We start from the raw sequence: 23857 nt of genomic DNA, 5'->3' as shown, positions 1-23857 counted from the left end.
ATTTCCTTATTGCTCTTCGTTCTGTCAGAGTTGGTATCTGATTCATGTGGCTTCTTGAAAGATAAATTTGGCAACATATAGTAGCGTTTGCAAAGCAAATAATGGAGTTCCTCGCTTTCTTATTGTAGTATCTGGTGTTTGCCGGACTGAAATTCTTGGAGAACCGTTTTAGTGCATCTGGTTATAAAATCCAAAGTAACTTGCATGAGGGCCAGAATAGAAAGAGCATCGAGTCAATGATGATAGATGACAATGAGGGCTTAGGATAGCAGTGATGAAGATTGAAAACCATGGGGATTGATCGACACAGCACACAGCATAGCACTTTTCCTTCAACTAGGACCCTTCTGACTAACGTTGTCCGTAAACATTAACTAACAGGGTTATATGTACCACACAGCATAGCACTATGATTGCAGACATCATAGAATGAGTTATATTGTCAGGAATAGGGATATAATCCAACATCGAACTACTTGCGAGCAGCTCCGTCAAAACTTGACTCGCACTAGATTTTGATCTAGTGCGAGTACCTCGATAATTATTCAAATTGAATTCAAGTATTGATTTTTCAAGTTTGATGGCTCATCGAGCCTTATCGAACACAAAGTAATTAATTAAAAATTATATGTTTAGTTATTACAATTTTACTCTTTCAGATTTGGAAGTTGTATAAATTATCAGAATTACTTTTTTAGTTGAGTCAAGTACTCGAACTCGATCATACTCGCAAGAAAATCAAGTATAATCGAGTCGATCTCGAGTTTTCAAACTATTTTTCGAATTCGAGTCCAAACTCCATTTCTGCTGCTCAAGCTCGAGTTCGATCAATACATCTCTACTGTTGAGTCAAGCTGAAGTATAGCGATACTCGTGCTCGACTCAACTCGATTACATCTCTAATTAGGAACAAGGCTAACCAGGATGCACACCATTACACTAGACTTTTTTGTAACACTAAGAAGGAACAGAGTTCAAACCTGACGTGTTTGCATTCAGATCATTTCCAAGAAAATAAGCCCTTTATGTGTAAATGTAAAGGAGTAGACAAACAAATTTCGCAAAACTGCAATTGATGAGCAGTCATTTGATGGAAGAAAAATAGTGCTTTAACTATTCCAGTACTAGATTATGCGATGCAATTCGAAAGTCTTGGTGCTCAGGTTTATCTAATAACATAGAACAGGGAAATGGCTATGCTGCTTCGAGTTAGAAAGAAGGGGAACTTTAACTGGACAAGAACACCAAATTCAGGGAAAAAAAACAGAAAAAGAAATTCAGAGTGGATGTCTGTTTAACATAGATGAATATATCATTAGCTTAAGGATATGAATGCCATCCCTTTGTCGAAGGATCAAAGGAAATAGCACATCAACAGGTCAGAGAAATCGATACACATCCTACTTATTCTTTTGACAACTATTTCAGCACAAGATGGTCTCTTTTAACTTCTCCACATCTAAATGATGCAAGTCCTCCATCAGCATTATTAGTATCATAATGCATGCTGCAGCTTATGGTGTTACCAACAAAGCACTCTGACAGGGCATGGCTTCTCCCAGGAACTCTAATAGCTCCACCATCCATCCTTGCTGCATTATTCTGCTGAGCTGGATCTTTAGCACTTTGGCTTGTGATAGTGAAACCATTATTCTTCCAATGATTAAGTGGCACTGGTAAACCAGAAACCATGCTTGATGTTTGACTGTTTTGATAGTCCAACAAACCCATGCCTTTTGAAGTAATCTGAGCTAAACTTCCAAATTGTTCATCTGGCTGGATCCCAAAGAGGTAGCCATAATTATTTGCATCAGTCACGGGATTTTCCTTTTCTGCATTTTGAGCAATATTTACTGGAGATCCAGACTCATTGTGATTACGTAAAGAAGAATCAATACTCAGGCTCTCAGTTTGAGGTTTTGGCAAGACACTAGGCAATGTCACATAAGAGGAAGAACCTATTTGATCAGACTCTTCAACTAAATGTACTGAATTGTTTCTAGGTAAACTTAGTGTTTCTCTCTTGTCCATCCAATTGGAATGAAGTGCTGCCTTTTCAAGATTTGTTCTCTCTGAATTAGCTATAGAAGATTTGCTTGATTCAAATCCCAGATTGTCTTTCTTAGACCCTTTTCTCAACCTACCATCAGAACTTTGAATTCTTTTGCCTGATTTCTTTCCAGCCTGATGCATTGCTCCATCAGACTTCTTCAAACAACTGTTGCTTCTCGGTCTTGAAACCTGCTTCACAGCCACCAACTTTGTCATCTGTTTCTTCATTTGCACAAACATCTTCTCTCTTGCAACTTTGAGATCCTTTAATAGGGACTCACTGAAGATTTTGAGGTCATTCAATAGCACAGGCTCTCGGTCTTGGATGTGGTTCCTGACCTTCGTATTTCTCCTTTTCCCAGAGTTTCTTTTGGATTTAAAATCAACGGCAGTTTTCTCCATTCCTGGTTCACAATGCTTTTTAGTAACTTCAGCTGCTCGAAAAGGGACACTCTTTGTGGCATCTTCCTGATAGTTTTCTCGAGAACTTGGGGTTTCAATAGCGTCATCATCCTGGGACAAACTCAAACTTGGAACATAAAGTTTATGCTTCTTTTGAACTGGCTCATCACCTAAACTTGATTTAGAGTCATCAGTTGAGGAATCAACCTCATCATCTTTCCTCCTATACTCCCATCGCTGCTGGAACTTTTGGTCCAGATCCATATTAAAGCACGGTTGTGATTACCTTCATGTTCTGAAATCAGAGGATAGTGATCAGACCTCAATTGACACTACATAAAGGCTCAACATCCGGAAGAACCAGCGTACGTGTAAATAAACTACACCTCCGCCTAATTGATTCTACCAGGTGCTGAAGTAGAGAGGTTTTGGACAAGGAGATAACTCAGATTCAAATTAATTGCCAAAGTTAAACCTGAAAATATGGTAGACCATCCTCACGGCGAGCTAAGTTCTCACATTTCGCATCTGATTCGAGCACATTCAGCAATTCTTGGTCTCTCTCCTATTTCTACCTTACACAAAATACAAGTAGTCTGCGTTGAAGATACTCATCTACAGGTCAACAAAATAATTGCTTCAGTATAAGAAGAAATATAGGCAACAAGGATCAATATTACAGCAACAAATGACACAAAAAAGGAAAAAAAGAACAGGATAGAGCAGAAATAAAATGGTTGAAAAACTTAGACAAACTAGAAAGATCCAGCATCAGATAGTTGCTAGATAGACAGGGATTCAGGATTGAATCCTTCAACTTAGCAAAGTCAGTACCGTTTCAGTATTACTACTTTACCAGTTAATTCTTCTTCCGGAGCATATAATCAGAAGAATTTGGATGGTAAACCCAAAGTGTTTGCATGCAAAAGGATCATTGCACAATCAAGTCACTTGGCAGGCAGTGCAAATTTATAAACAAACACCAAGTCTTAACTCTGTACTCTTAACTGTCCTAAATTGCAAAGAACGACCATAGGCGTTCAATTTACTAATTCCTCAATCATACTAATAAACTTAGATTAAGCTAGACAAAAAAGAAAGAAAGAAACAGTTCAATTTGCAATTTCAAATCCAACCAAGGCATGATGTTACGATCGAACAAGAAGGCCAAACCAAATAATGTGTCATAATAAAAAGAATAATAGCATAGACTAATCAATGAAAAGCAGAATTATAAAAGCATGTACAATTATATCGTGTCTTCGGAGGTTGAATACACTCTTACCATCTTTTATTCACCAGATGAAAAAAAAAAATATATATATATATATATATATATATAACTCAATCAGCGAAGCCCTCTCCCGAACACCGATGCTCTCTATGTGAAAGAATGATGCTCTTCTTCTGCATATGTTTCATTGCTTTCTTATCACTAAGAGGAAGAAAAATATGCGATTTTTATGCCTGTTGGTGAAGTTTCTATCTAAATGCATACGGGCTGTGTGCGATATAATTAGTTCCGTATTGTAAAGTTGGCAGGAGAGGATGTAAACAGTTGTAAAGCCTAAAGAGTTATGGTGTCATTAGCCCTTCTGAGTATAAAATTTGTCCATTGGCATGAATCTGAATAAATGATGGGATCTTCCGATTCTATATTGTGATTAATGCTTTGCAGCAAGTTTTTGTAGTATCAACAAAACTTTTGGATTTTGTTAACTTCTTTAGTAAGCCATCTTAGATAGCATTTAAATCCATATCAAATTAAAGGCCGTCTAACTCCACCTTTCGTCAGGCCATCTTATAACCTTAGATATTTGGCAAATCGTATGCCAGTTGGCCCTTTATCCGCTAAACACCAATACCAACTTTTCTAGTGTCTGGAAAGAAGGAAAGCAAAGATTTGCTCACCAAATAAGTCTGCTGTTCGGCCGTTCTTTCTTGGCTTTCCTTTGATGGGGACTCTATTTGCTTCATTTTCTTAAAAGTTTTTCCCCCCTTACGCTGACATCAATTTGCACCGAACACCTCTGCGTTTGGTGGTGATGGCATAATGCATTTCACGAGGAAAAAGACAGTTTTGGTTATAGAATCATGCATTAAAGTTTGGTTAATGCAATCTTTACAGTTGCCTTGGCAGTTCTCTTTGCAAACACACTGTTAAGTTGTAAAAGTTGGTGGGTTTCTAAGCTGACACTGTTGTATCAGCATTCATCCCGTGGTCATATATGGGTTCATACCTTTTACCATCGTCGTTTGAGATTCAGAAGAAATACAGAAAAAGGCTGAAGTTTTGCAGTGGTGTAGGATATTGTAATGTAGTGCAAACCACACCCCCCCCCCCCCCAAACCAAGCACCCAAAAAAAACTCTCTCGAAATAGCCCCAATCTCAAGGAAAACCGCTGCTGCTACATTTTACTATTCATCCCAGATTCATTGTGACTTCCTGGTGAATGTCAATCACTGATCTCAAGTTAAAAGACTCAAATCACAATCGCGGGATACTCCTTTAATGTATGAGTAGTGTTCTTTAACTATCACTAGCAAGAATCTCATTTTAAGGTTGTAATGTTGTTAAATAAAAGAGTAGTCTTTGCGTATTGATCCGACCTATATTCGTATATTAAACTATCTATTACTAGCAAGGTTCTTCGCAAAAGAAAATCAGATCATATAATGTTTTAATTGTCAATCGGAGCAAATATAAGGTACTTGCAAGGCGTCGAGAAAATGCTCTAGACACTGAAGAATAATGCTCGTCAAGTTTGATGAAAATTTGGGGAGGAATGAATTTTAGTAGTTTAGCGAGGAATAACTTTTACACAACATAAATGCTTACGCACATCTGATTTCTTGCATATACTGTCACCGTGGGGATTTTTTTTGGGTAATCACTACACTACAGTGATTGCTCAAGGCAACACCTACCGCACCAGTGCACCTTCATTTCAAAGTTCTGCACTCTAAAATCTGATTAAGAGTCAAGAATTCGAAATGGCTATCAATATGATATCTCAATCTCATTTAGCATATCTCCATGTCTCTGTCCTTCCTTCACTACATAAACATCAATTGAAAGAAGAAAAAACCAGAACCCCCCCTGGGGGGGGGGGCGGCCCTTCCGATAATCCTAACTGCACATGCTTACAAAATTACAACATGTATGGAGAGATACCAGTTAATGCAAATGCTTACAAAATTGCGACGTCAGTATGATCGACTGGCTGTCCTTGCAAGGTAACTAAACCCAGTAACAACCTGCGAAAGGAAAAGATGAAATGAATCCAACTTTAATGTTCACAGACGAAGTGAAATGCAGGGGACAGCAGAACTGTAAAAAGAGAAGACTATGAATGGCTCGTCTATGCTGTCGAATAAAGCTGTCTTCATTTCAATCTCACAAAAGCTGGTAAGAACATCAAATTCCCTCTTCCCCCGCTACAAAGGATCTATGGTCAAATATGAGTATCAAGAAATCCAAGGGATCCTATACGGAAAAGAGTTACAGCCCTTTGGACTAACTTAAAATGGAACTGACTTCCATAACGAAGACCAAAAGGGCTGGGCTAAATGTTAATACAGATAATGTCCAAGCATTTTACTGAAAAATAGGGATGCTCATTTACAGCTCCATATATGAGCAACCCCACATATGAAGATGGCGATGGGATAATTAAGCAACAATATCTGATAATGTCCTCAATAAACAATCACATACCTTTCTCTATAAAAGCAGGTTCTGATATGTTTAACCATTCCTGCAATTGAAGCTGAAGAACACCATTCAACATGCAACAGTTGCTCTTCTTCATATCCATATATCTCAAGGCAAGTCAAACAGCCTGCTTCTCAATTCCAGTGTGATGGCACCAAGCTCCCACAAAATGACTTGCGCTCCTTGCGTATCCTCATAAAGCTTTTCTATAAACATTTTCTGCTACCATATCAATGACTCTCTGGCAGCCTGTAGCATTCCAGGAAGAAATCAAATTTAAAATACTTGTCAATATCTCTAATTTTTCAATGGAACAGAGGAATAATGAAAGAGAAGAAGATAGAAGCGAATGATTAGAAGTAAAAAGATGTTTTCCACAGCCCTCACATTTCAATATAGAATAAAAGAAGCGCTGCAGATAGACACTCAGTATTATAAATATTTCCATTTGCAATTGACAATTGCAAGTCTGGGGAGTATAAGATTTGATGCTTATGAGATGCTAAATAAGCTGCATTCCAGCATAACTGTAATCAGCATACCTCCATGGGAATTCACTTGTATCAATTCCAGCCTGATGAAGCTCATCAACATAATGCAATGCCTCACGGCACTCCTCTCGGTCATCAAAAAATTCGTTCTTGTCACCTTCTATCTGGTATGTTTCATGGCCTTTTCCGGCAACAACCTGCAGCAAGCAGACAGCAAAGTAAGAAAAATCCATAAGTTAAATGAAAACATATTGACAGGAACAAAACAAGAACCCAGTGAAGAGTAATTTAACCATACAAACCTTTTGTTCATCATTTGGCACAAGACACAAGATTACATCATACCCACACAGAGTGAGAATTAATCCACTAAAACTTCAAAGGCGCTAATCGCATATAGCATTATCCGTTTTGGACATTAAGGTCTATCTATCTTAAAATAGAAACAGTGTATAAAAAAAAAAAAAAAGAAACAGTGTACTCTTTCTGATTCTAATAACCAATATTGAAATCAGTAAACCAGTTTTATCATCGCTGCAAACATTCTGCTTTAGATACATACATACATGAGTTCTACATGCACAATGATATTTGTAGTTAACTGTATATAGACAAAGGAAGCAAGGAGCTTAGTAACTTACAACCATATCACCTTCCTCACCCATAGCAACCGCACAACGTACAGCTACCCGCCTTATATCATGCAAGAAAAGTCTATGGCCATTAGGAAGAGGAGGATAATAGTCATTCTCTCCATGTTTCAGATAATCTTGCATAGTCCATCCTACTCCAACCAACATGTCATCCAATATATCCACTGGTAAAAGTAAGATAATCATGTATCATTATCATGCACCCATACGCCTTTTAAAAAAAAAAAAACTGTAGGATTTGTTACTTGTACTTGATATTACCGTATGTAAGAACTGCAGAAGACCCCCATCTCCCCCTAACACCCTTCCTTCCCAAATAAAAAAAGGATCTTAATAAAAATGGCTATGGTAGATAACTTTGCTTGTAGATTGATAGATTCCATAGTGGTGTAAATACATTTCCTGCTGGAATACTTACATGGATCTTCATTCTTTGGATTATCAGATGTCAAAATAGTCACGTCACTTTTGTCTGTTGCTATCTTTGTCATAATCGGCCTCTTCCCTCTATCGCTTTCACCAGCACAACCAACAACTGAACACCACATGTTACAATGCCGATAAGCAATTAGGAACATATCTGTATATCTACATTATCACAAGAAGCAAGGGAAACATAACGCCGCAAGTGACCACAACAGATAGTCTAGATAATGGTCAAACATGTGTTTCTAGAAGGATCATAATCGGCCTCTTCCCTCTATCGCTTTCACCAGCACAACCAACAACTGAACACCACATGTTACAATGCCGATAAGCAATTAGGAACATATCTGTATATCTACATGATCACAAGAAGCAAGGGAAACATAACGCCGCAAGTGACCACAACAGATGGTCTAGATAATGGTCAAACATGTGTTTCTAGAAGGAAGAAAGTTGAACACATAAGTATGTAGCCAAGGACATTTAAAATGTTATATACACTCAACTTATTCAAGTTCTAGATTACAACAGCAGCACAACTTTAAAACGTCTCTCAGCATCAAATGATTTTCATTTGCTCAGGCTTTTTCCCCCCTCTCACATTACCTTCAACATGCTGTTTACTAGTTCAGTAAGAGAATTGGGAAGTGTTTAACTGATTAAAAGTTATATGAAAATTTAACTAATTGGTGTGGCCTTAATGGCAAAGCCACGCTAATTAGTGTAAATGTACACCTGACTTCCACCATATATATTTGGCAAATTTTGTGAGTCAGTCCAGCATTAGTGTAAATGTTTTAATCTGATCTTGATCTCCAAGTTGAACAAGCTATATATAACCAACTCTAATGAAAGAGCTCAGTCAAGATGGAAAAACAGCCAGAAGGGGCATTTTAATAACATACAGAGATGATACTTTCTTTCATATACCAAGTCTACAGTAAACCACGATAAAACATAAGCAGATACGTCTGTATCTGGTTTGAGAGAAAATTCCAATAAAAGTTTGAAAGTGCAAAAGTTAGATACTCAAAATAAAAGTCAAGAAGAGCCAAACTAAAAATAAATATGATACTTATATTAGAAAGACTACAAGTTTGAGTATACTGCATGCAGAAGAAAATGGTGCTCCTTCTAGATTTGTATCAGCTACAAAAGAAAGCAAATATTCATGTACCTGTGATAATCCTCCTAGGGTTGAGCTCCCTTACATAATCAAGGAGTCTAGACAATGCATCAGGAGTGTGAGCATAGTCCACAATCACCCCAAATGCCTGTTCCTCATCTATCAACTCACATCTACCTGGGACGGTGTCAACCTCTTCAACCCCTCTCACTATGTCTTCCAAAGGTGCACCAACTGCGATCCCAACAGCAACAGCCGCAAGAATGTTATAAATGTTATGCCTTCCAAGCAATCCAGACGAAATCTCCAATATTCCTTGAGGCGTATTAACCAATATCTGGGTCTCAAACAGAGACAACTCAAATTTTAAGGGATGGACATCAGCATTCTTATTATCCATTGCAAAAGTTACAATAGGCACATCAGGACTTCCTTGTGCAATGAAGAACGTTGCATTAGGATCATCAATATTTACAATTTTCCGATGGCGTTCAGGATCCACCATCCTTGAAAACAACTTAGCCTTGGAATTCCTATACTCCTCCTCAGTCCCATGAAAATCCAAATGATCCCTTGTCATATTTGTCAAAACTGCAATATCAAAATCGACCTCATCACACCTCCCTAACGCCAATCCATGAGATGAAGCCTCCATAACCATAGCTTCCGTCCCATTGTGCACCATTTTTGCCATCAACTTCTGTATTAAAACGGCATCAGGGGTCGTACTTGAAGAGTCCAATTTGTTATCCCCATGAACATAATACGCCACAGTACTCAACAACCCTGTCCTCAATCCCATAGCCTCATACATCCCCTTTATCAAATATGCAGTAGTAGTCTTCCCATTAGTCCCCGTTATCCCAATCACAGACATATTCTTAGACGGATACCTATAAAATGAAGCAGCCAATGAAGCAAGAACCGCACTGGTATCCTCCACTATAACCAAAGCCTTACAGCCCAACGTCTCCTCAATGTCAATCTCTTTACTTGCCACAACTGCAACAGCTCCTCTCTTATCAGCCTCGGATAAGTACAAATGTCCATCGGTGTTCCTCCCAACGCAACACACAAACAAATCACCACTCTCCACCAACCGTGAATCATGCTGAATCCCACTAATCTCCAACTCTAAATTCCCATACACCGAAACAGGCACAACTTTACTCTCATCTAAAAGCTCAGCTAAACTCATTCTAAACTTAGGTTCAAAAATTCTAGCCTTACTCTTACCAAATTCATCAAAATCAATATCAAACGAGGATAAATCAGAAAACTCAGCATTATTCAGTTCATTACTCGCCTCAAAATCAGACCTTTCTGACCTCTCCTCCTCCTTTTCCTCTTCACTTCCACCAGCATCATCAGCCTCTGAAATCTCAGTTAGGCCTGAAAGCTCCTTAATTTCCTCTAAATCAACTTCTTCTTCAGGCTCCAGCTCATCAATGTCAGCCTCAGTCTGGGCACCACTAACAACCTGGGATTCGTTCTTTTTGGGATTAGGCTTTAAAAGGCCCTGTTTAACAAACTCTTTTCTTTTCAAGGCAAGAGCTTTATCAATCTCTCCGAACAAATCATCCCCCGAAGTTTCATCATTGGCAGAAATGGAGCTTTCAGGTGGGTCCTCAATTTCAGCAAGGGCGTCAACGAAAATGGACTGGTTTTTCTTGAATTCTTCTTCTTGGAGCTTTCTCGCTCGGGCAGCTTGACGTTGAATCTGCTGGAACTTGCTGACTCCGTGCATTGAGTCTTCTGGGGCTACTGGCGGGTCATCATCTGATGGGTTTGGATAGAACTTTCCATCTGGGCCAATGGCGGAAACGGCGGAGCTTCTGCTGGTGGTGGTAGTGGTGGGGAAGGATTGTTTCAGGCAGAGGGGGAAGGGGAGTGAGTTGTGTTCGGGGATTGGGGAAGAAGAAATATGAAAGGGAGGAAGGAAGGATGGGAGGGAATGGAAGGTAAGGGGCATTTCTATGATTCTATCCGGTTGTTTTTTGAGTGTGTACTGTGTACTTTGTAGAAGAGAGGAAGCAGAACCCTGAGGTTTATACTTTATACTATTTGCTATTGCTACAGGGAGAAGAAATGATTGGGCTATAAAGGCAAATTCAAGGAAAATACGTTGGCAAGTCAGAAAATACTCTTCTTAATTGTTTCGTTTTGCCAATTCAGGGAAAACAGCAAATATGATCTGCTCTGTGATGTTAATTATTTATAACTACCTTTCTTTTTTTATCAAAAAAAAATATAAATAAAAGATCTCGAACTTGAATTTCTAATTCACACTCCCTCTTTCCGTACCATCTAACTACTAATTCTGATCGCTTTATGTTAGGTGGAGTTGCTGGGGAGGCTCTTGGTTATTTATCAGGTATGGAATTGGATGGTAGAAGAACAAGGAGAAATGGGAAGATAACAGCTATGAGTTTGTTTCCAATATCACCACCAAATTTGAGGCTTCTGAGGCCAACTCGAAAGACGGTGCATGCGCACAAGTCACAAACCTGCGGGATAAAGCTTTGTTCTTGGGTCATAATTCCTCCATCTTTGTTGACCCTTCCGCAGATGAGGATATACAAGCCTAATTGCATGCACTTCAGCGACGATAACTTCGAATGCTATTTGTACAGGCGAGCAGGAGCCATGGACATGGGCATCTATAGCCTTTCGGACGGAACCACGGAATGCTATTTTGATAGCAAGGTCGCTCCGCCAACTTTGGGTTCAACCAAGCTTTTATATCAGCAATCAATGATTGATTTCTCAATTCAGCTGGTATTTACATGGAGTGTGTGGGCAGCACATATGCATATTCGTGCATAAACCTCCATGTACTCTTGCTTTTTGCTTCATTAGTTTCTTAATTTTGGCCTTCTTTTGTTTCGCAGTAACATCAAAGAAATTAGGAGGGCAAATTCTATCGGTTGCATGTTTGGCTGTTACTGCATGGTTTCAATCAAGCGCGGGTCATTACTAATTATATTGACACGGATTAGAGCATGCATAATGCCAAACCCAAAACTTCACTTGATAAAGGAAAAACATTAATTAACCAACCAAAAAAAGTCTATCAATTTTTCTAATGGTGTCAAGTGGATACTCTTTTTTTTTTTTTTTTGAAATCCTATTCTATTACAAGGAGGATCGTAGCAAGGAAAAACTCTATTTTATTACAAGGGGGGACGCCTACTGCTCCTAAGTTGCACCTATCTACTGTCTTAGGAATTAGACCTCCGATCGTTCGCTGGAGAAGAGTCATAGAGTTCAAACCGCTCAACTCATTCATTGTTTCTCAAGTGGATATTCATTAAGATATCTAAATCATATCTAAGTTACTATATAAATACATATACTTACTTATATTGTACTTCTATATTGCTACATTTTTTTCAAATTAACCATACTTCTTTATTCAAAAGACTAACTCGTAATATATACTATTACAATTGGTTGCATGACATATACAAAATTTAGATTTTAAATTCAAATTTAGATTAATTACCATGCATTCGACAGGCGATAGTGTATATACTATAATAAGTGAATTTACATTTGAAGTGTTGCTTAGAATTTTAAATTTGTGGCCTAAATTGGTTGAAATTGTCAAATTGTTGACTCCAGGTTCTCAACTTTGCATAAACCAAGCTGCAAAAACATGTAAAAAGTAGACTAAGATCAACATGGACGCGAAGAAAGCTATAGGATTCCGATTCACCACAAAATTACAAATGAGACAGAATCTTTCCATTTCCTTGATTTCCTCTCTTTCCTTTCACTTGAAATCTCCCAAACAAATGATTTCCAAGTCTTTCCTACCAAATCCTTTCTTCTTCCATTGCTTTCTCTGTATCCAAAGTCCAAAACGCCCTGGTGAGAGATGCTTTGCTGGTTGATTGAACCCATCATTTTCTTAGATCAGATGAGCCCAATGTGTCAATCTCACCATTGGCTTGAGAATGCTTACAGCCCATTAGGCCCAAAATATTACCCCATAAGAATGACATGATCCGATATTTATTACCTTATACTTTTTTTAAGCGTAAATGAGAGGTCTCGATATTTATTACATTATCTATATATATATATATATATATATATAGTTTTTTTTTTACTTTATACTTAATTACAAGTAACCAAACAAGATAAAATTAAATTGCGTTCTGCTTCCAATAATTTGACAAGCAAGGATGCAAGTGATTTTCTTTTCGAACACTCACTTGGTTTGGATAGAGTGTTATTTAAAATATTATTTGGAATAATTACTGTAGCACTTTTTGTGATGTGATTTATGTGAGATAAAAAGTTGGTTGGGAATATAAAAAGATGAGTTGGGAAATGTGTTTATGATGCAAGCGAAATATTATTTAGAATAATATTGGTATCCAAAAGTCAGTACCATCTTGCTATGGAAATCTAGGCTTTTTCTTTTGTCAATCCAAAACTTCGTGGTCTCAAGTTGATTGCTAAAGAAAGAAAGTTTTCGGAAATAAGAAGGGCTTTCTTAAGCTACATATTACGAGCACCAGAACAGCGGTGATAAACTACATGTTAAACAGGTAAATCTACACCATTTTCCTGCATGCTCAAACAGCTGTAGTGAGGAAGAAAACAGGAAGGATAAAAGAAAGAAAAAAAAAAACCTCATGCTTTGCTAATGCTAGCTTGTATCCATCATAAACCCAATACAACGCGGTTTCCAGCTTCCAAAACAAACTTATACTCCTGATTCCTAGTGGTTGAATGTAATGGCAGACAGAAAGTAATTAGGTAGTCTCATAAGTTTTGCTCATTTTCTTTGTCAACATTTGAACAGACTCTGCAATGGTTGCTTGCTAACAATAATTAAATACGACTTCTGACATGAGTTTGGAATTAAGATGCATGGAATAAAATCGATATATTACGTAAAATTTGCGCAATTAATTTTCATTTTTTTTCCCTTTGGGAAGGTGGGTGTTTTTTTTGTTTTCTTCTGATTTGGAGTTACAATATAATGGCAGTGGTTGCCGACAAGTGTAGCAGGTAACTAAATTAATTGTAATGGCCAACTAGCTAGTCCTGTAAGTTATACGTCAAATCCAAATCAAGCAAAGCATTAAAAAAAAAAAAAAATCAAATAATTCATATTTAGTTTTCTCTGAAAAATTAGAAATTTCGACGTAGAATCATCATCATTTCGTCGTACTAGCATTCAATCTTTCTTTTTCTAAAAAAAAAAAAAAAAAAGTTTATCCAGTTACATCTAAAAATTTACTCCATTATCCTTTTATTTGAGGGAGAAGGAGCCTCTACAATTACTAGTAATGATTTTTTTTTTTTTTTTTAGATTTTGTTCAAGTGTAAGTAGAAGGTGTCAGACCCTGAATCTCTCACTTACACGTTCTCGTCCCTACTACTCAACCCATCTTTTTCTCCTAATAATGATTAATTATTTTTCCATTTGAATTTGACCGCCTATTTTTGGTGTCGTCTTGGATATATTAAATTATTCATTTGCGTACTAAAACATTACTACATTCATACATGTTCTGATGTTTAATTTTCATCTAATGAATCATATGATGGTACAACATTTGTCACCCCCCAAGTGTCCGTTATCAGTATCCCATTTGCAGACGAAAAACATAATCCACAGGCAAAAATAGTGAAATACTCAGTCAAAACAAAGACAAAAGGAAAGACGAGAGCCCAAAAAAAAAAAAAAAAGGTTAGATGAGTCGGATAAAACATAAGCGGTTTCAAACGCTCGACAAGAGAATCCAACAGTAATAAATGTACACGGGTTGGTGAGCTGTGGTCCCTGGTGAAAATTTGTTGGATTTGGTTTCGTAGTCCACAGCGGCCGGCGGCCCCGGCAGCCGTGCATGGCTGGGCGGCAACGTATGCAAGTGAAGCAGCAATAGGTGGTGTTGAGTTGAGGGGAATCCTATGACTTTTTATCCTTGTTTTGGTACTAGAAAGAATGCAATTATTATGTTTTCCGGACCACAAGGTTTAGGCAGATGGTGAGTGTTCTGTTGGATAGCAAGGATTGGCTAAAACTTGCACGTTATTACTTGCTTTGGATCTATTGTGCATCAATGCCTTGAGCTACTAGTGTTGAATCAACCACTGGGCTAATGGCTCGTGGCCACCAGGAGTTAGGTCCCTGAGTTGGTTTCAAACGTTGTCGATTTTTGGAGTTCAATCTGAAATTCGATTTAATTAATTCAACGAAAAGTCATTACTGGAGTTGAAACTAACAAAATGATTTGGACTTCTTATTGGCCGGCAAGTGCCTAATCGCAAAGAAATAATTCTAAAAACTGCATTTGTCCCTAACAGATGATGAGCCCACTGCGTTCACTCGTAGCGTTAGGAAGAACGGGCAACGAGTGATAGAAATTAGAATCAATGGGCTGATGAAAAGTTGACCAATTGTAGTGGTAATATATTAAGTAATTGATAGTAGTAGTTGTAGAATGAGTTAATTAACGGACGACAAGTTCTGACAATTAGGTTTCGTTTGATAATTATGCTATTTACAGTAAGAAACACGGCACTTGTGTACAGTGATGGTTGGTGAAGACTTGAAATCAGGAGGGTAAAAAAAAAAAAAAAGAAAGAAAAAAATCGTGCCAAATATTTCTACTGTTTTCAGAGAGGCACAAAAGTTAAAAAGACAGTAACATGTCATTCAGCAATTTGGCAGTAACTTGAAGGAATGTGTCAGTTTTACAGGAAGAGAAGTATGAAATGATGCAAGTCACGGACCAGTTGGTACTTTACTGGCAATGATGACTGGTTTGTCTGCAAGCAAAGAGGAGCCAAGTACCATCTAAGATACCATTTCTAGATTTGGTTGAGGTCCTACTGGTAATAAATACAATAATACCTTCTTGTCATTTTCTGTCTTTCTAGTTTAGATTTATTAATCACAATTTCAATATCATAAATTCTACTACTAATCACTTCTAAAAGCATCTAATTTTGAAATGGACACAGGAAGTATTTAAGAGTACGTCTGGATAGCTATTATTTTTGCAAAAAAAAAAAAAAAAAAATCCTATAAATATATTTTTCAATTACTTTTTTTTTTCAAATCGCCTTTTTTATTCTTCACGCTTACTAATTTTGGTCTTTCTAAAAACCGCGTTAGGTACTTTAATGTGCATGATGTCATTGTTTGCGTACACTAATACACAATTATTTTGTTGTAGTGTTTTTCCGGTCAGCATGGTTCATGACTTCGTGTGTTGTATTCAAGTCACAGCAAATGCCACTTCTATTTCTTTTCTTTTTTTTCCCCTTCCCTCTTCATCTAGAAATTATAAAATCGTATTTTGGGTCAAGATGGGTGGAACTAGACGTATAAAAATTACTAAAAAACATGTTGCATGAATGCTCCTTTTCTTTTCAGTTGTCCTATTAATTGTTGATGGAGAAGGAGCATAAATGATTATGAGAAAACCAGTGACCAAATCTTCCTAGTTTTCAATGCCTGTCAGGGGCTGGTGGTTGAGAATGGAGACCTAAGAAAATCAAATATTGGATTTGTGTCAGGCCTCAGCGGTCAATGTCATGACAAACAATAATATTATTATTGTTTGTCAATATATGACTAATTATTAATATATGAATCCATGAAACACTTCTCCCCTTCTTCCGTGGCCTTCTTCCCCGCCGCTCTCTTTTTCTTACTTTTCTTACGTTTACATTCGTCTGGACCTCAATACCTGCCGAGGAAGAAGAAGACAGCAGTTCCTGCAGACACCCCATTTTTCTCCAGGCTTTCCTGCTAAGTTTCTGGTATCTATTTCGAGAACTTTTTTCCCACAAGCAACAGTCAAATACTGAATGCTTAAGGCTTATTTTTACTATATCTTACAAGTTAGCTTCTTACTTATTGTTAAATTCTTCAAGAAAAAGAAATTTGATGAAAATCTTACAAGCCAAATCATCTTGATTGGATATTAAGCTTAGCATATTTACTTACAATAGCTACCTCATAGTGGATCAGAGTGTTATGGAGTAGCAGCAATTGGTTTAAAATGCTGCATGTTTGTGGGAAAAGCAGTAGTGATTAGTACATTTTTCCTTAATGATTTTTTATTGCAATTTCCAGGTTGCTGCCTCGACTCTCTGGATACGTGGATGGTTTTGAACAAAGTAGGATTCTTTGTTGAAGCTGCTAGTGATTAATGATGGAAATTGGATCACCAAGACTGCCTCTGCCAAAAGGGAAGTACCAATGGAGCTGCATATGGGGTTTGGTTGATATGTTTGATTTTCGGACCGGACGGACCCATCAGAAGCGGCTGTCAAACGGGAAGACAAGGCACAAACATGGTATTGGTAACAATTCTTCTGTTGTTGTTCACTAATTTTATGAGGGAAATGTAGTTACCATGTAAACTATTCAACCTGGGGTTCATGACATTTCAATTGGAATGCAAAATATTGCAGACTTTGGTGTTATCTTCACGGCCTAAAAGAAGCTCTTTAGCAACATGTTTGTCATATAGAGAGTTCTTTCACTTTCAAGCATCCTCATTTCAAGTATTGCAGTTACAATATGTGAACTGATGCTTTTCTTTAACAATGGGATCAGTTAATGAATTTTCCCAGTTAAAATGCTTTATTCTAGCTTTGAAACATATGCCAGTGTGAAAGAACCTAGTCAAGTGAAGCCCCTCCTCCCCACCCCGCACAGACTCTCCATAAGGCTGTAAATTGGATTGGAGGATACCTGGTTTCGAGAATTGGATACTGAAGTTTGACTCAAATTGAGCACCGAGGCCTGGCACTATATTTACGGGATTAGAGCAGACATATGTTTCCAATCATTGAAAGTTATCTGTCTTTGCTTGCTGCAGATGCACGGCATTCGAGGAAGGTTGATACCCTAGCTGACTTCTGTGAAAAGTGCCAAGGCATTGAAGTAAGTACATATAATTTTATGTCAGAATACACAAAATTTTATTTTGGTGTTTCTGTTCTCTTGGGGAAAATGGTTTGGATTCTTTGGAGCAGTTGAAGCGTTTATGAGAAGATTATGCAGAAAAGTTTTGCACTTGAGATCTTCTCATTGTTCAACATATGTCAATTTGTCTGTAGGCTGAAACTCATAATTTTTGAAAACGTTCAATTCGCTTCAGGATGGAGCAGGCTTGGGAAACCATGCTGTTGATGCCTATAAGACCAAGGTAAAGGATATCGTGCAAGAAGAATTTCCAACCGAAAAGCAAATACAGAAACTACTAAAAGCTATGAAACAGCACCAGAGAAAATCAGATTTAGCAGATAATCACAAGGCAAGCAAAACCTTAAAGAAAGCTTCCCAGATGCTGGCAAATCACAGGAAAGAGAAAGACCACGAGGGGCATCATCCGTGTTCATGTTCAGATGAACTATCTTTGGACAATCACAAATTTGCAGCAATGTTAGAAGAAATCTTCAGTCAGATTCATCAAGATGGAAGATTTAACGGAGATATCCACAGAAGTCTTATTCCTTCAAGGTTCAAGCAGCTTGATGAGATCAATGTGCAGCTTCTTCAGATGAGCGCAAAGGCATTCATCGATCAGATTTATATAAAGCGGAGATATACGAGTAAAGATGGCGTCAGCAGTAAATCTGAACCATTCTCAGATGCTTCAGAAATTTTGCACGTAAACAGGGATTTATTCCTGAAACTTCTCCAAGATCCTAATTCTCTGTTGGTGAAGCATATCCAGAAATTGCAGTTTCCACCAAGGGAGAAAAAAGGAATCAACTCATCTCCTAGTTCCCAGTCTTCAGAATGTCAGAGTAGTGGAACAAGCGATTATGAAGATTCCCTTTCTACCATGAGTATACAAAAGAGGAATGCGAACAAACTTCCGTGGCAAAAACTTAAGCAACGATATGGATTTTCATCGAAGAGAAGTACCAGTTCTGCTTCAAATGCGATTGTAGTTCTGAAGCCAGGATCAAATTGCAGGAAGATGCCTGAGAATGTGTCTTGTCATTGCTCATCTCTGCAGTCTCATCACAGTTTGAAAAATAAACGGGAAAATAGCAAATCCACATACTTTTCCCTCAAAGAGATTAAGAGAAAATTGAAACGAGTAGGAGGAGAAAGCGAGAGAGAGCAGCGTTCAATATCATTGGGAGATGGTCTAAATCAACTTTATAGAAACAAAAATTCCTTGAAATATGTTGAAAATGGGATCAGTCCCATTATTTCAAAAGGAGAATCTAGATCTGTCAATGATGCCAAGAGGATGGGCAAGCAACCAAAACCAAAGGGTTTGATATCACACAAGGGACCTGAAATTGATTTCAAGAATGTCTCTGAGTGCAACTCCTCAACCACAAGCTGCTCCAACCAACAGTCAGATATATTCATAGAAGCAAAACGACACCTTTCTGAAAGGTTCAGAAATTTGAATTTGGCTGAGACCCTACCCAGAAAACAGACCCCCAGAACGTTGCAGATGATTCTCTCTTTGCCTGATCATGACCGCTTGTTCACTCGTAGTCCCAAGAGGGACACAAGTGCTTCTGCTTCAATGCTGATGAGATTTTTTCCTTACAGTGACATTGAGAAAGGAAAGGGAGTGAGCTGGCCAAGCCCTCAGAAGCATAATGAAGAAGTTCAACTATCTGCTGATTCTGGATCAGATGATCAGATGAAAACTTTTGAAATTAGGCCTAATATCCCAGAAAAGATTAGTGATGACATTGAAGGTCGGGAAAACATCTGTGCTACTGGAGATGACCTTAAACCTACTGGTAATTAAACTGATGCTTCCAGCCTCCCACATGCTTTCCGTTTAGTGTAGTGCTGTTTTAAACAGTTGAAATGGTTTTGCAGGTTACATGAACGATACTGAGGAAAATGAAAGCCTGCTACCTGGGAATATGAACATTTTGGAAGTGCCATGTGAACGAGACAAGGTTGATCGTACCTGCTGTGGACCAAGCACTGAATCAACCAAATTGTTATACGACAATGGCTACAAGTCCTCAAGTTTGGTGAGTTTCCATTTCTTCTTATTTGTGTAAGCCGTTTGATTTCTAATCTCCTTAAATAGTTAGATATTTTCTCTCTTCTTCTTTTTCTCGTTTCTGCTGCTTATTACCGCAGATTTTGTTTGACATACACGATCATTTTTTTCCCCTTTTCAGGCTGATTCTTCAGAGGATCATCACCACAGATCTTTATTAAGACCTGCTTCCAGTCCTTTAGACATATCTGCACTCGAAATTGTGGACGCTTGTAAATACAGAGAAGGTCATCCGAGTCCAGTTTCTGTCCTAGACCCATTTTCCCCTGAAGATGCCAATAGTCCTACAAGCACTACAGCTAAGCAAGGTAGGTCTCAGTCAAACCAAATTTTGCATTTTTTTTAGCGAGAAACTATCAGCTAAATATTATCATGACCATCTGCAGATGAATCACCATTGCAACCACGTCGTATTGATTTTGATGATCATTTGCAAGTCGAATCCCTTGAAGACGACCCTAAGGTCGATATTCCTGCAAGCACGGATGAAGAGGAATATATGTCAGCCTGTGTAAGGGCTGTTATGCAAGCTTCAAATTTCGATTTTGAAGAGCTATCAGCATTTAGTCCTTGTCTTCCACATGTTCTAAACAATCTATACTCAGCCGATAGTGTGGGATTATTTCGAGTCGAGGCAAACTGTGAACTCAATCTCCTACTTGACTGCATTCACGAAGTCCTCTTAGGTATATATTCCTGCTACTTTGGATGCTCCCCTTGGTTATCACTTCTCAAACCAAATATCAGGCCTGCTCCGCTTGAAGCAAACGTGATTGAAGAAGTAGTGAAAGAAGTCAATTGCTACATATCTCCAAAGCTGGGACAACCAACACTGGATCAGCTTGTAGGAATGGATATGGCGAAGTTTGGGTTATGGTTTGAACTTCGTCCTGATGCAGAAGATATTGCGATCCAGATTGCAGAAGATGTTCTACAAGAATCAATGATGGATACAATTCTTGAACTGCAAATTTGAAGTCCATGTTGCTTTTTCTTCTTTACTGCTGCATCTTCTTTGGCTCCTATAGTAGTTTGAACAGGTTAAAGTTTCTTGTTTTAGGCTCAGTCAGCTACCAGTGCTCAGAAGGTAGCTCGCACTCATAGTTAGGCTGGCAGAATGCAATGTGCAGGTGACGAATATCATAACTGATTAAACCTAAAAGGGGTGGAAGGTACTAATAGATACTCAAGCCCGGTAAACCTTTTCTTTATTTCAATGTTGCTAATTCTGTATAAAAGAGGAGCATAGTTCTTCTTCCATTTTGCTGATTGTATGAAGTGCATACTACACTTATTTTGCTTTACATAAAATAAAAGGCGCATATAAAAGTAGGGCTAACAGTATCTCTGTGGTTTGTTAATTCATTGATTCCAAGTCTTTGTCAGTATAAACATCTTCCTTTTTTTTTTTTTTTTTGAGTGAGCTATTATTAGATTCACTTTTCAAATGTTACTACAACCATGCAAGGAGAATAAATGCTAGAAGCCTAAAATTTAAAATGGAGCACCTGCAATTTCCTTTTCCCTCCATTCTTCTAATTACATTTCATAAGATATACGTGCTCTTGCTTAGCACAAAGTAAAAAATTAAAGAAAAAAAAAAAGGATTTACAGTAGTGCTTGGCTTAATTTCACCAAGTTGTTTGATAATCCAATTCAGCACTTAAATTCAGTAATTTCATTTAAGGAATTGCTGTCCTTCCCCTATCTGTCTTCTTCGATGTGGTAAGCAAAATGAATCTGCTACACACTTGTTTCTGGAGTGTCAATTATCAGTTAGAATTTGGAGAGCTTCCCGGCTATGTTTTGACTTTGAAGCTGGTACACCAGTTTCCTTAGCTGTATGGGCTGGCTGCAAGGATGGATCAAAGATGCTCCTGACGACAATGACATTATGTTGTCTATCTATATATTTTGTGGAATATATGGCTAGCACGAAATAAATTCATGTGGGAGGGCAGAGATTTTAACTTGGAAAAATTACTGAATGCAATTGATGCAATGTATCAAGTGAAGCTACCGTGGCAAGAGGAAAACAACTATCAATGTTCTCTAGAACCGCATCATCAGAGAAGCAAGTCATTACTTGGGAGCTATCATTCCATGAAGGGGATGCAATTTATCAACCTATCCAAGTGAAAGCCTTTATAGATGGTTCCTTCGCTCAACATCCTGAAAACATGCAAAGACCTCAAACTCTAGAAAAGTTCAAGCATTGACACCTTTGCAAACTGAGGCGCTGGCCTGCTTACATGCTCTCAGATACCTTTCTAACTATTATTCCCTGCAATTCTGTTGATATTAAAACTCACTCCCTTTGGTTATTGCAATATATTGAGGATCCGGCCCAAGTGGTGCGGGCTATTGTGGAAGACATCTTATGTTTTATGTTTATATGTAGTTGTTTGTCTTTTGTTCGAATAGTCAGGGTTTGTAGGAAGACAATAGCTAAAGCTCATGCTTTAGCCAGTGTAATCAGAGGCAAGTTTTATTTTCTTCTCATAATTGCTCTGTTTGGATATAGGAGTTTTTCAAAAATTAGTTTTTCAAATACTGTAAAAATTTTTAAAAAGTACTTTAAAATGTAACCTAAAAAGTAGTCTAAAATTTTTTTAATATTTAAAAAAATCCCAAAATATATTTTAAAAACTCTACTACTCTTAAATATTTCAAATATATTTTCTAAAAATATCTCAAAATATACTTTAAAAACTCTGCTACAGTAAAATTTTTCAAAAACACTGACAGGTGCCGAACTTGTGTAATAATAATAATGAAACCTAACTACTACCAAAAGTAATCAATAATCAATTCTAAGTACTGAAACAGGGACTCTAAGTGTGCAATAGATTACTTGATTCACCCTATTCTCGAAGAGTTTGCTTAATCGATATACCAGAATTAATTATCTGACTAAATTCACTAACTAGTAGACAGTGACAAGCAGGGTCGTCTTCTCAGGGATTGGAGAAAAATTTGTTTCCTTTTGAGTCAAGATAAATGGGGGATTTTAGAATTAAATGCTAATGAACTAAATAAATCAAATGCGAAAAATAATTAATTGACAGAAATACTTAGGGAAATTCTAACCAAGAGTACACTTCAGAAATGATTCATGCACTGATCATCGATTATATAAAATTTCAGCATTCATTAATAGATTGGTTATAGATGTCATACACGCGATAAACAACCAATTTTTCCTTACTTTTTCGATAGTCAAGGTACGACCGTTGACTATTTCTCTAACTTGGAAACAATTCTAGGTACGACCGTAGAATTTAATTTCTAGATTGCATTAAGGTTTAGAAAAGTCCAACCCTAACTAACAAACACGCTACGAGGGTTTGTTTAAATTAGATCGTATGTTCTCCTGATATAATCCCAATTATGCCAGTTGTTACCGGGACAGAGGTAATCGAATAATTATGGATCCAACTACCCCTAATTAGCAAAATAACCTATGCGAATAATTAAATATTGCACACTATTCAATCATACACAAAAACTATAACAATTAAAAGTAGAAAACATATAAATACCAATAAATAGAGAAAGCAATTAAAATAATTTAGATCTCACAGTATTTGCCGAACCAAATCTTCAGTTGTTCCCTTGACTAGAATTAGAGAGTTAGTTTTCCATTAATGGAGAACCAGCCATGCGTAGAAAATTAGAAAAAATTGCTAAATTGGCTCTCTCAATTTCGATCAACCAGCGAAAGAAAAACAAGACAAATTGTTGCTGTCTATTGTTCTTAACCACAAGCATACGAGAGAGAGTTTTAAGGTTCTCTACTTCAATTCGGTCAAAACTAGGAAAAAGGAATTCACAAGTCCACAATTGCTGCTACTCTCTGTTAGTTTCTTCCTAATGGTTTTCCAAAGCCAAAAACAAAAGTCAAAAGCAAGCCTTAGGAATGTATAATTCTCCTTTTTCGTTGGTAGCCACCCGAAAA

At 37.5% G+C, this 23857-nt stretch overlaps 3 protein-coding genes across 6 annotated transcripts; 1 reads left to right on the top strand and 2 right to left on the bottom strand.

The window, feature by feature from the left end:
* Positions 1-1289: 1289 nt before the first annotated feature.
* Positions 1290-3441, bottom strand: LOC113702832 (uncharacterized). The gene is made up of 3 exons (XM_027223986.2): positions 3311-3441; positions 2930-3069; positions 1290-2749 (listed from the first exon to the last, which is right to left on the bottom strand). Exon 3 carries the CDS (start codon positions 2716-2718, stop codon positions 1420-1422), a length of 1299 nt encoding a protein of 432 aa, XP_027079787.1. The 5' UTR covers positions 2719-2749; positions 2930-3069; positions 3311-3441; the 3' UTR covers positions 1290-1419.
* A 1988-nt stretch (positions 3442-5429) lies between these two features.
* On the bottom strand, positions 5430-11057 carry LOC140012973 (UDP-N-acetylmuramoyl-L-alanyl-D-glutamate--2,6-diaminopimelate ligase MurE homolog, chloroplastic-like). Of its 3 annotated transcripts, XM_072061769.1 has the most exons (6): positions 8918-11048; positions 7733-7849; positions 7303-7478; positions 6713-6858; positions 6174-6419; positions 5430-5713 (listed from the first exon to the last, which is right to left on the bottom strand). In XM_072061769.1, exons 1-5 carry the CDS (start codon positions 10836-10838, stop codon positions 6401-6403), a joined length of 2379 nt encoding a protein of 792 aa, XP_071917870.1. In that variant the 5' UTR covers positions 10839-11048; the 3' UTR covers positions 5430-5713; positions 6174-6400. The 3 variants fall into 3 exon arrangements, with proteins under 3 accessions (XP_071917870.1, XP_071917871.1, XP_071917872.1); XM_072061770.1 differs by lacking the exon at positions 7303-7478 and having other exon boundaries at positions 8918-11057; XM_072061771.1 differs by lacking the exons at positions 5430-5713; positions 6174-6419; positions 6713-6858; positions 7303-7478 and having other exon boundaries at positions 7798-8042; positions 8918-11057.
* A 5461-nt stretch (positions 11058-16518) lies between these two features.
* On the top strand, positions 16519-21238 carry LOC140004172 (uncharacterized). Of its 2 annotated transcripts, none has more exons than XM_072061560.1 (7): positions 16519-16657; positions 16974-17197; positions 17725-17789; positions 18007-19624; positions 19707-19867; positions 20021-20207; positions 20286-21238. In XM_072061560.1, exons 2-7 carry the CDS (start codon positions 17050-17052, stop codon positions 20873-20875), a joined length of 2769 nt encoding a protein of 922 aa, XP_071917661.1. In that variant the 5' UTR covers positions 16519-16657; positions 16974-17049; the 3' UTR covers positions 20876-21238. The 2 variants fall into 2 exon arrangements, with proteins under 2 accessions (XP_071917661.1, XP_071917660.1); XM_072061559.1 differs by having other exon boundaries at positions 16974-17203.
* Positions 21239-23857: the final 2619 nt, after the last annotated feature.

The sequence above is a fragment of the Coffea arabica genome, chromosome 8e, assembly GCF_036785885.1.
Source record: "Coffea arabica cultivar ET-39 chromosome 8e, Coffea Arabica ET-39 HiFi, whole genome shotgun sequence".
NCBI lineage: Eukaryota > Viridiplantae > Streptophyta > Magnoliopsida > Gentianales > Rubiaceae > Coffea > Coffea arabica.
The sequence above is the reverse complement of the archived record's forward strand: the minus strand, read 5'-3'. Positions and strand labels throughout refer to the sequence as shown.